Here is a 12,345-nt window from a genome sequence, read left to right as displayed (position 1 = left end):
TGGGCTTGTCAGCCTCAGCAGCCAGTAGCTGCTGAGGGAAGAGATGCCTCTAACTCCGGAGGGCTGGGAGCCCAAGGTTGAGGGGCTTTCACCCAGCCCCTAGAGCCTGGCACTTTGAACTCGGACTTAAAGCCTCCAAACTGTGAGAGAATAAACTCCTGTTTGTTAAAGGCATCCCATTTGTGGTTATTTTCTGTTAGAACGGCACAGAGGTAACCAAAACAAGGTCCAAATCTGAACTCAAACCCTGCTGTTGTTAGGTGCTGTCAAGTCACTTCCAACTCATAGCAACTCCCTGCAGAGCACACTGCCCGATCCTGCGCCAGCTCCATGATCCCTGCTATACTTGAGCCCATTGTCACAGCCTCCATGTCAATCCATCTCGTCGAAGGCCTCCCCCTCCTTCGTCGACCCTCCACCTTACCAAGCATGACATCCTTCTCCAGGGAATGGTCCCCTCTGACAACATGACCAAAGTAAGTGAGACGAAGTCTGGCTATCCTCGCTTCCAAGGAGCATCTCGGATGCACTTCCTCCAGGACAGATCTGTTAGTTCTTTTAGCAGTCCATGGTACCTTCAGCATTCTTCGCCAGCACCACAACTCAAAAGCATCAACTCTTCTTCGGTTTTCCTTATTCATTGTCCAGCTCTCACATGCATACGAGGCGATTGGAAATATCATGGCCTGTGTCAGGCGCACCTTAGTCCTCAAGGAGCCATCGTTGCTCCTCAGCACTTGAAACAGTTCCTTTGCAGCCGACTTGCCCAGTGCTACACGTTGTCTAATGTCCTCCTGACTGCTGCTTCCATTGGCCTTGATTGTATAACCAAGCAATGTGAATTCTTTGACAACCTCAATCTTTCCTGCTTTTATCGTGATGCTGCTTATTGGTCCAGTTGTGAGGATTTTTGTTTTCTTTATATTGAGATGTAATCCATACTGCAGACTGTGTTCCTCAATCTTCATCAGTAAGTGCGAGTCATCCTCACTTTCAGCAAGTAAAGTTGTATCATCAGCGTATCTCAGGTTGTTAATGATTCTTCCTCCAATCCCGATGCCATGTTTTTCTTCATATAGTCCAGCTTCTCGGATTATTTGCTCAGCATATAGACTGAATAAGTATGGGGAAAGGACACAACCCAGATGCACTCCCTTCCTGATTTTAAACCATGCAGTGTCCCTCTGTTCCATTTGAATGACAGTCTCCTGGTCAAGGTACAAGCTCCTCATGAATACAATCAAGTGTTCGGGAATTCCCATTCTTCTCAATGTTACCCATAATTTGTTATGACCCACACAATCAAATGACTTTGCTGAGTCAATAAAACGTAAGTAAATATCTTTCTGGTATTGTCTGCTGTAAGCTAAGATCCATCTTACACCAGCAATGATATTCCTCGTTCCACATCCTCTTCTGAATCAAGCTTGCATTTCTGTCACTATATTGCTGCAACTTTTTTTGAATTATCTTCAGTAAGATTTTACTTGCGTACGATATTAATGATATTGTTCGATAATTTCCACGTTCTGTGGGATCACCTTTCTTGGAATGGGTACAAATATGGATCTCTTCCAGTCAGTTGGCCAGGTAGCTGTCTTCCAAATCTCTTGATGTAACCGAGTGAGTGCCTCCAGTGCGGCATCCATTTGTTGAAATATCTCAATGGGGATTCCATCAATTCCTGGAGACTTGTTTCTCACCAATTCCTTCATTGCAACTTTGACTTCCTCCTTCAGTACCATTGGTTCTAGATCATATGCCACTTCCTGAAATGGATGAAGATTGACCACTTCTTTTTGGTACAGTGACTCTGTGTATTCCTTCCATCTTATTTTGATGTTCCCTGCATCATTCATTGTTTTGCCCTTAGAATCTTTCAGTATTGCAACTCGAGGCTTAAATTTTTTCCTCAATTCTTTCAGCTTGAGAAATGCCAAGCATGTTCTTCCCTTTTGGTTCTCAGACTCCAGGTCTTTGCACATTTCATTATAATAATTGGCTTTTTCTTCTCGAGCTGCTCTTTGAAATCTTCGATTCAATTCTTTTATCTTGTCATTTCTTCCATTTGCTTTAGCTACCCACTCAAGGGCAAGTTTCAGAGTCTCTTCTGTCATCCATTTTGGTCTTCTCTTCTTTTGTTGTCTTTTTAGTGATCTCTTGCTTTCTTCATGGCTGATGCTCTTGATGACATCCCACAACTCATCTGGTTTCCGGTCAATGGTGTTCAATACATCAAATCTATTCTTTAGATGATCTCTAAATTCAGAAGGGATATATTCTAGATCATATTTTGGGTCTCATGGACTTGTTTTAATTGTCTTTAACTTCAAGTTGAACTTGCATATGAGCAGTTGATGGTCTGTTCCACAATCAGCTCCTGGCCTGGTTTTGGCTGAAGATATTGAGCTTTTCCATCGCCTTTTGCCACAGATGTAGTCAATCTGATTCCTGTGTGTTCCATCTGGTGAAGTCCACGTGTACAGCCGCTGTTTGTGTTGTGGAAAAAGGTGTTTGCAATGAACAAGTCATTGGTCTTGCAAAATTCTACCATGCGAGTTTCAGCATTATTTCTGTCACCAAGACCAAATTTTCCAACTACCGGTGATTGTTCTTTGTTTCCAACTTTTGCATTCCAGTCACCAAGTGATAATTAACACATACTGATTTCAAGTTTGGTCAATTTCAGACTGCAGAAGTTGATAAAAATCTTCAGTTTCCTCATCTTTGGCTTTGGTGGTTGGTGCATAAATTTGAATAATAGTCATATTAATGGGTCTTCCTTGTAAGCATATGGTTATTATCCTATCACTGATAGCATTGTACTTCAGGACAGATCTTGAAACATCCTTTGTGATGGTGAACACCACACCATTCCTCTTTAAATTGTCATTCCTGGCATAGTAGACCACATGGTGATCTGATTCAAAATGGCCAAAACCAGTCCATTTCAGCTCACTAATGCCTAGGATATCAATCTTTATGCGTTCCATTTCATTTTTGACAACTTCCAATTTTCCTAGTTCCTATTTCATACATTCCATGTTCTGATTATTAATGGATGTTTGCCGCTGTTTCTCCTCAATTTGAGTGGTGCCACATCAGCAAATGGAGGTCTCGAAAGCTTTATCTTATCCATATGAGTAAGGCTGATTTTACGCTGATAATGCAGCTCTTTCCCAGTCCTACTTTGAGAGCTTTCTAAGCTAAGTGACTCATCTTCCTCTTGTGTATTAGACAATGTTTCTGGACTATTCATAAAGTTGCACAGTAATGTGTCAGACAGTGTTTCTCTGCTATTCATAAGGTTTTCCCTGGCCAATTCTTTGAGAAGTTGATGACCTCCTCCTTCTTCCTAGTCTGTCTCAGTCTGCAAGACCGGCTGATGCCTGTGCAACAGTTGCACCCCACTGGGTTTGAAACACCAGTGGCAAAGCCTCAAGACTCACAGCAATACATCAGCACAGTAGAACAAACTTACAGACAAGTCTGTCTCCCTTAGCTAGGAAACACAAATTCTCCTAAGGCTTCCTGTCACCTCACCTCTCTGTGCTCAGTAGGGCTGAGAGAAACCACTTCACCTTTCTTTTCTCAGGACAACTGTGATGATTAAAGAAGTGAGAGCCCATCCCCTGGCCTCCCCACACAGCCTAACAAGGCATGGCAGAAGAGTCCACAGAGGTTAAGCACAGACCAGGAACAAAAGCTGGGGTCTGTGCTGGAGACATTAGGGGTAAAGATGGGGTGTCCAAAGAACAAATCTGGAAGCAGCTGTGGTTCTCAGAGAACTTGTACTTGATGCACCTGCCATATGTGACAGGCAGCTGGGCTACCCAGGAGATGGGGGCTGCAGTGCAGGTGGCCTTGCCTTTTGCACTGGCTAGAACCTAGGACATGTGGTCTCTCCTCCCTACCTGGCCCTTTCTGAACTAGTGGAGGACTTGTTCCTTCCCAGGCCAACCAGGGCCATTTCTCCCTCAACCAGACCTCACGACAGATGAGTGCAGTAAAGGTGAGTGAGGCAGATTCAGGACCTCCACCTCTTATTTCCCCCTATATAGCACATTACAACACCTGCTGATTTACTCTGCCTATGTCACAGACTTACCAACTGAGATGCAGATTTAAAAAGCAACTACCTGAGGCCACACAAAGGGCTGTTTCCTAGCACAGTCTGCAGACAGGGTGGCATGTGCATCTACACAATGTGGAGCACTGTGACATGTCTTGATACCACATGCTCTGGAATCCTAGACCTTAATGTCCCAGAGAGGAAGAGGCCACAACAACCTGCTTTGTCCTTGGGATGTCCCTAACCTGGGGAGAGAGTGATCCACCAGCAGCTGGAGGTGGCCTGGGGGTATCAGAATGACCAAATTTAAGGACACACCCTATAAAGGTAGACCTTTGCCTCATCTTCCTTACAGGGGATTGGAAGAATTTGGGGGCATCCATGCTCCAGGTCAGCTGTGCTTAATTAGTACCACGACCACAGCCCAGCACGTATTCTTATCTCTGCCACCCTTCTCATCTCACCCCAAATCCACCACTCTGGATCAAGCCACTCTCTTCTCTAACCCGGCAAACAGCTGGGGGCCCTTCAGCCAATTCATTCACTCTCACTTACTGCTGTTGAGTTGATTCCAACTCATAGCAACCTCTCCTTGGATTTCTGAGGCAGTTATCTCTACGGAAGCAGATTGCCCAATCTTCCTTCTAAGGAGTGGCTGGTGGGTTTGAAGTGCCAGCCTTCTTATTAGCAGTCAAATACCTTAGGCACTATGCCACCAGAACTCCTTTAGGAGGACTTAGAAGTTCCAACCACATCAGGGCATTCCCTGATTATAATGCTTCTGCAATTTCCCAACACACTTTGGTCACCAACGCAGCCCAAGATCTACCAGCGACCGGCCTCTGCAGCCTTATCCTTCTCACCCATACAGGCTGCTGCCAGTCCTCACACACACTGCATGCCTCTGGGCCTCTGCTCAGCTGTTCCCTCAGTCTAGAACCCACATCTTTCTACCCTGCCTGGCCCAGCACATGCTGGCTGGGCTGACTGAACAATCCTTGTATCTGAGGCTTATGCTCTCAGCACAGGTGAGGGTAGCAGCCTGGCAGGCTCGAGTTCCTCCCCTGCCTCAGATTCTAACCAGAAGCTCACGTATCAGGACAAGGCAGGGCCTACTGAGGCCACAAATGTAGTAGCAGCTGGAAGTTAAGAAGCCTGGGGTCCTTGCCCCATCACTGGTGTTTCCTCAGCCTCATGACCATGGCAAGGTCCCCACTCTTCACCAGGAATGCCAAAGGGCTGGAACAAGAAACTCAGAAAACTCAACAAGCTGGGTCCTCTCTGTTCTTCAAAGTATTAGTGTGCTCTGCTCTTTCTAAGACCTAAAAGCCCTCAGCCCCTTGGCGACCCCTGCCCCCACCACCACCCAAGGAAGGGCCAACTGGCCAAAGCTCACAGTCTGAGTCATGGCTAGTCCTGGGCAGCAGAGGCACTCACCCTCTCCAAGTCCTGACGCAGGTGTGTGAAGAGTTTGAGGCGGCGGTAAAGCACATCCTGCTCCTGCTGGGCCAGGTTGTCTACCTCGTCAGTCTTGGCGGTCAGCAGTGGCTGATTGGCATTAGCTTTCCTCTTCAGTTTCCAGTACTGGTAGATGAAGTCAACAAGAGCCTCGGCCAAGTCCAGCCGTTCAGCCACCTCGGCCGGCTCCACCAACTCATAGAAGTCTTCTTCCAGCTGCTGCAGCCGCTGCTTGCGTAGTGTCACCTTTTCCAGGTCCTCACCAGCTGGGCTAGGCTCTGTAGGTTCAGATGTAGGATCACCCCGTGGGCCCCCGTCACTATGCTCCTGGCAGAAGGACTTGAACTTGACCTCATCGTTGTCGGCTAATATAGTCCGCATTTCTAGACCGTGGTCAAAGGCACACGTGACGTGAAACGCTGTGATACAGGAAGGCATGGAGCACTGGCAGGAGAGGAAGGACAGTGTCAGGTTGAGCCCAGGGGCAGGAAAGGAGCACTGGGAGGGGCGAGGAGAATGTGGGGCTTCCCCCAGTGTTCCACTGAGAGCCCAAAATACCTAAATTTAAGTGAGCCCTGGTGGCACAGTGGTTAAGTGTTCAGCTGCTAACCAAAAGGTCTGCAGTTCAAACCCTTCAGCCTCTCTTTGGGAGAAAGACTTGGCAATCTGCTTTCATAAAGATTCACAGCCTTGGAAACTCTGTGGACAATTCTACTCTATGCTAAAGGGTTGCTATGAGTCAGAATTGACTCAATGACAACAGGTTTGGCTTTTGGTTTACAGATGGATGAGGCACATCTAGTTTTTCAACAGCAACTCTATTCCTGGAGAGACGAGAGGGAAAAAAGGATGATTCCACACATACACCCACAACCTACAGACCAAAAGCATCAGCATCACTTGGGAACTCATTAGAAAAGCAAACTCTCAGTTCCACTCCAGACCTACTGAGTCAAAACCTCTGGGAGTGGGGACGAGCAATCTGCTTTAACAAGGCTTCCAAGTGATTCGAATGCACACTAGCAACTGGGACCCATTGCTACGGACAGACTAGCAGAGCCCTGCTCTGTGCTGGGAGAGCTTAGCTTAGTTGGAGGAGAAGTCTGATTTCTACCCCTCCCACCAATCAAATATGATATCAGAAGAGAGGTCAATATACGTATCAGGCCAAAAGCACTTACTCTTGGGGAAGCCAGAGTTCTCAGTACTGCAATGGTGTGGTGAACCTTAGCTCCTCAGGCCCTGCTGTCCCTCCCTGGAGGAATGAGGGATAGAGGAATGGCCCCTTTGTGGGGTCCCAGTCCCATGCCTCCTTGGCCTACCAGTGCCTGTGTGCAGCACCATGAAGGTGGGTGGAGGATGGTGGCACCTGCTTGGTTACCAGGCTGCCCAGAAGTGCCCTCAGTGCACTGGCTCCTACATGGGCTCCCAGTAAGCAGGGGGTGGGGTGAGCCACGTACCTGAATGCAGGTGCCGGTGCACTCCTTACAGAGGCTGCAGGACAGAGCCCAGCGGCTGGCTGGGATATGTGAGATTTTGGTGATGGGCTCCATCTTTTCGGGGCAGCCGATGCTGACCTGGGCAAGATATAGGGAGCTGCATCAGGCCCCTTGTACCCAGCCTGCCTCCAAGGACCCCAAAGGAGGGGTTGTCTGCTACACCAGGTGGTAAACAAGGCAGTGGGAGAAGCCTTGAATCTCATGTCTTTCCTGACTCCAAACAAGCATGGCCCAAGTCCCTCCTAACTGTCCGAAGCCAAGCGTTTAGGTAGCTGTGTAATGTGTGCTCACCAGTGACTGATTTTCGATTGTTTATAAATGTGTCAGAATGCACATCAGTGAACAGGATTCACTGGGTGGGCCTCAAGATAGAGGTGCATCTGTGTGTGTATGTGTGTGTGAGTGTGCATGTACATGAATGCATGAAAGGTGCCCCCTTCTTCTATACCTCAGGCCCTTGTAAATAGCATCTCTAAAGTTTTATTACAATTTTTATATATTCTGTTTATTTTCCTGGGCACCAGAAAAGGGCCTCATGGCAGCATCTCCTCTTGGGATATATGCCTCTATTTAGCTCTCCTGCTCCTCCAATTGAGACAGACGACTTACAACCCTGCCCATATCTACTGGGCACAGCTCATCTGCCTACTCCACTGTCTCCACATTTGTCCCCCACTGTCCATGCCTGAGACTGGAAGAAGGGTCCCTGGCCAAAAGTCCTGAACAGAGACCCCTAGTATGGATACCACACCCTGAGGCTGTGAAGACCCACAATAAGGCTCTCACTGGTTCCTCTGTCCCTACTATGCCCAGTCAAGGGCACACTCTGAAGTACTTCCAGCCCTTAAATGATGATCTGGGGGCAAGCAACTAGTGCTGACACTAATGACTACATCACTACCATCACTAATGACAACAGAAGCCTGCAATGTGAGGCCCAGCAAGGGGAAGGCCACCTGGCTTACTCCTGGCTTGGGCAGCACTGAAGCAGAACCATGTTATGCATCAGGGGACACAGCAGGGCTGGAGCTGAAATGCTAGTGAATTTCAGCATTTCCCATTTCAAATAAAATAGGCTGGGCTTCCATGAACCCAGGTTTCTAACTCTCCCCAGCTTGGATCACACTTAGGCACCCACTCCATCCCAGCCACAGCTGGAATATATCCACTAACTAAATTTTAATTAGGCTCACTGCTTGATTTTCTTTAAAGTCAGTGGCTTACTTTTGTTTTAAATGTATGGCTTCACTTTGGCTGGAACTTCAGTGCCTAGGTTTGGATGGACCCACAACCTACTTCTTCTAGTCTGCTGCCTGTCCAGACCCCAGACCCAAAGTGAATCCCCTAGTAGCCCATAATCTGTTGTCCCATGGGAACTACCATCTGACTTGTGCCTAAGTCCACAGGCTGAGTTCACTGTGGGCTATTGCCTGAGTTCTGCCTAAACCCCATCACCTGATACCTTCCTGTTTTGATGTTAGTCTACTGCGTCAGTGCTCTGAGGCCCAGAACTCTCTTCCCAGTGCTCTGCTGCCAGAGTTTTAAGTTTCATGCAGACCTCCTTCCCCACAGGCTGTTCCCTGGAGTGGCCCGACTCCCACATATACTCACCTCAGGAATCCACAGCGCACAGCTAACATGCACCCACTTGGTCCCACTTCTGGTGGGCTTCAGGGCCCCTCCTCGCTTGGGGCATAGCAGACAGTTTGGCTGGACACCCAGGGCACATGTCCGGCACAGCCAGCTGCCCGTGGGTACCTTGAGAATCCCATAGCATGCCTGAGGAAAAAGCAGGATGGTCACTGTGGTAGTTAAGGTTATGTGTTAACTTGGCTGGGTCTGGTTCTGAGTGGCTGGGCAGCTGGATTCCCAATGATGAGACTGAGAGAGTCAACCCATGGTGGAATCTGCTATGAGCAGCTTAGTAGCTGCCTTAGGGATGTGGTCTGCTTTTAGTATGTAAGACACTTTGAGAAAGGTCTTGAGCTTTTGGCACGTCAGGATCCTGCATTTGGCCAAGTCTTCATCTCAATGGCCTGCTGATCTTGAGATTGTTAATGGACTTCAATTAGTGGCCTGCTGTGTTGCTTGGTAATTTTGGGACTGTGCCTTTTTACTTGTTGACCTTGGGTTTATCTGTCTCAGCAGCCATTGGCTGTCTGAGTTAAGAGAAGCCTCCAGCTTCAGTGGCTGGGAGCAATAGGCAGAACTGAAGCCCAAGGTTGAGGGGCTTTCACCCAGCCCCCAGAACTGGCACTTTGAACTTGGACTTCTAGCCTCTTAAACTGTAAGAGAATAAATCCCTGTTTGTTAAAACCATCCATTTGTTGCATTTCTATTAGAGCAGCACTACAGAACTAAAACAGTCATGAATCAGAGGCACTGGCCAATCCATATTTGGTCAGTAGGCTGATGGAATGGTCCTGGTCTCAGCCTTAGCCCTACCCTACTACTACATACTACTGGGGGTTTGTTATGCTACCCCCAGTCTCCAGGAGGGAGATTTCCTAGGAAGCTCTCTGCTTACAGATTGTACCTGAAATGTCACCATTCAGGTAAATCCTGTGTTTCACTCAGGTCTGCCCTCTACTGGGCATAGTCACTTTAACCAGAGGTTCATAATGGAAGATTGGACTTTAGGAGGGTCCATGAAGCCTTAAGTTCAATACACAACTGAGAATGTACACTGCCTACGGACAGACCCTAAGGTTCATATTATTTACAAAGAGATCTGGAAGCAGGGCTCCTACTGTTGTTGGAAGAGATACTTGGATCTAAGAGCTGCTGGTAATATGGATACATGCCAGGTGAAGCCCCTGATTCTAAGCTTCCCAAGAGTGCTTCCATCAGCAGTGGGTAAAGATAGCCTCAAAGGCAAATTCAGAGTGGCTTGCCCAGAGAGAGGTCCTCTAATCCCAGTCAGGTCTTCTGCAAACAAGGCCCAGAGATGCACAAAACCTAGCACTTTGAGGCCCAAGTGGGGGTGGGGAGGTGGGGTGGGGTGACTGGGTAGGCCACACTTAACTTAGGATACCAATAATTGTCCTAAGTTCTTATAGTCTCTGTCAGTTAGTATGCTGTTTCAAGCAAAAAACTGATAGTAAGTAACCTAATCCTCTCACTTTTATTTATAGTTGAGTAAACAGAAGCCCAGAGAGGTTGAGAAAGTTGCCCAGAGTCACACAGCATGTAAAGGATAGAGCCATGAATTGAAACCAGGGAGCCTGGCTCTAGGCTTTACTCTCAATCAACTTCACTATGCCGCCTCATTTTAAGTACAGGACATAGAGGAGTGGCAGAGCAGGAATGTGGATGGGGGTGAGTGGCAGGGTCCTCAATGAGAGCTGGTCTAAGAGGAGTCGGGGAGAGGATAAAAATAACACCCAATAGGTATTTACTCAAGTCTGGATGGCAGAGATAGGCCAAATGGCCCTGGGTGTCCCTGGCACCATGGGCTACTCATACTATTCCCTTCCTCCCCCCTGTATCTCCTCCCTACGGGTCTTTTGCTCACAGTGTCTCAGAGGTCTCATGGCCATGAAGACCAGCTCTGCCTGGAGGTAGAGGGATGGAGGCCTACTCAGACAGTGTGAGTGTGTATACGGGAGGTTAGGGACACTAAGGGGCTACCCACCTGGTGCACACAGACGTTGCACTTGTCACAGAAGACCATCTCATTGCCATCCTCACCCTCTGGAGAGCGGCACACGTCACAGACCACATCCTCATCATATTCGATGCCCAGCCCCTCCTGCGTCTCGATGGCCCGTGTCATGTTCTGGTGGCACAGTGTCTCCAGCTCCTCTAGCACACGCTCTAATGTCAGCTCATCCAGCCCTGGCCTCTCTGTAGGCAGGACAGCAGGAGAGGGTGTCAGGAGCCCAGCTTTCTTGGAAGTCAGGCCAGGTGTATGGGAGAGTTCCCACTTACCAGCTGTGTGACCTGGGCCACGTCTCTGGGCCTCAGCTCTATGGTCTGAAAACAGAATGGGCTGGACCAGGCATTGTCCAAGGCCTCTGTCCATTGTGGTGTTCTGACTTTAGACAGCCTGCCTATGACCAGAAAGACACATGTGCACAGGCAGATCACTGGCTGTAGGGATGTGTCCCTGGGGTGCAGCTGGCTCTATGGTAAATGCACCACTTGTACTGTGTGTATGGAGGGCCCTTCCTGGGACATGTTAGTGAGTTCCAGCCAAGAGGCTCTTAACAATTGATCTCTGGCTCCATCTGTCACCCAAGATACACTGTGTGCTCCCTCACCCTTCATGTAACATTCAAACTTACTACAAAAACCAGTAACATCAATTGTTCTTAGATGCCGTTGAGTCGTTTCCGCTCATAGTAACCCTGTGCACAGCAGAATGGAACATTGCCCGGTCCTGTGCCAGCTCCATAATCCTTGCTATACTTGAGCCCATTGCCACAGACACTGTGTCAATCCATCTCCCTGAGGGCCTTCCCCTCCTTCAATGACCCTCCACCTTACCAAGCATGACATCCTTCTCCAGGGAATGGTCCCTTCTGACAACATGACCAAAGTAGGTGAGACCAAGTCTGGCCATTCTTGTTTCCAAGGAGCATTCTGGCTGCACTTCCTCCAGGGCAGATTTGTTAGTTCTTTTAGCAGTCTGTGGTACTCCCAGAATTCTTCGTCAGCACCACAACTCAAAAGCACTAACTCTTCTTTGGTCTTCCTTACTCATTGCCCAGCTCTCACATGCATATGTGGCGACTGAAAGTACCATGGCTTGTGTCAGGTGCACCTTAGTCCTCAAAGAAATATCTTTGCTCTTCAGCACTTGAAAGACGTCCTTTGCAGCTGACTTGCCCAGTGTTACACGTTGTCTGATGTCCTGACTGCTGCTTCCACTGGCGTCAATTGTAGAACCAAGCAATGTGAAGTCTTTGACAACTTCAATCTTCTCTCCATATATTGTGATGCTGCTTATAGGTTCAGTTGTGACAATTTTTATTTTCTTTATCTTGAGATGAATTCCACACTGCAGACTGTATTCTTTAACCTTCATCAGTAAGTGCTTTAAGTCATCCTCACTTTCAGCAAGCAATACTGTGTTGTCAGCGTATCACAGGTTGTTAATGATTCTTCCTCCAATCCTTATGCCATGGTCTTCTTCATATAGTCCAGCTTCTCAGATTATTTGGTCAGCACACAGACTGAGTAAGTATGGTGAAAGGATACAACCCTGATGCACTCCCTTCTTGATTTTAAACCATGCAGTATCCCTTGTTCCATTTGAACGACAGCCTCTTGGTCTATGTACAGGTTCCTCATGAGTACAATTAAGTGCTCGGG

The 12,345-nt window shown here is 47.9% G+C and overlaps 1 protein-coding gene across 1 annotated transcript in view; it reads right to left on the bottom strand.

Annotated features, from left to right (window-relative positions):
* The window catches only part of JADE2 (jade family PHD finger 2), a 60,005-nt gene that overhangs the window by 13,012 nt on the left and 34,648 nt on the right, over positions 1–12,345 (bottom strand). The window contains exons 6-9 of the mRNA XM_042781367.1: positions 10,664–10,875; positions 8,641–8,808; positions 6,991–7,107; positions 5,510–5,974 (exon numbers count right to left, since the gene is read on the bottom strand). Coding sequence (XP_042637301.1) covers positions 5,510–5,974; positions 6,991–7,107; positions 8,641–8,808; positions 10,664–10,875 — 962 coding nt within the window. The remainder of the gene's footprint in view (positions 1–5,509; positions 5,975–6,990; positions 7,108–8,640; positions 8,809–10,663; positions 10,876–12,345) is intronic.

Source organism: Orycteropus afer, unplaced genomic scaffold (assembly GCF_000298275.1).
Source record: "Orycteropus afer afer isolate SDZICR_OR568_19922 unplaced genomic scaffold, OryAfe1.0 scaffold00112, whole genome shotgun sequence".
In the NCBI taxonomy this organism is placed as follows: Eukaryota; Metazoa; Chordata; class Mammalia; order Tubulidentata; family Orycteropodidae; genus Orycteropus; species Orycteropus afer.
The sequence above is the reverse complement of the archived record's forward strand: the minus strand, read 5'-3'. Positions and strand labels throughout refer to the sequence as shown.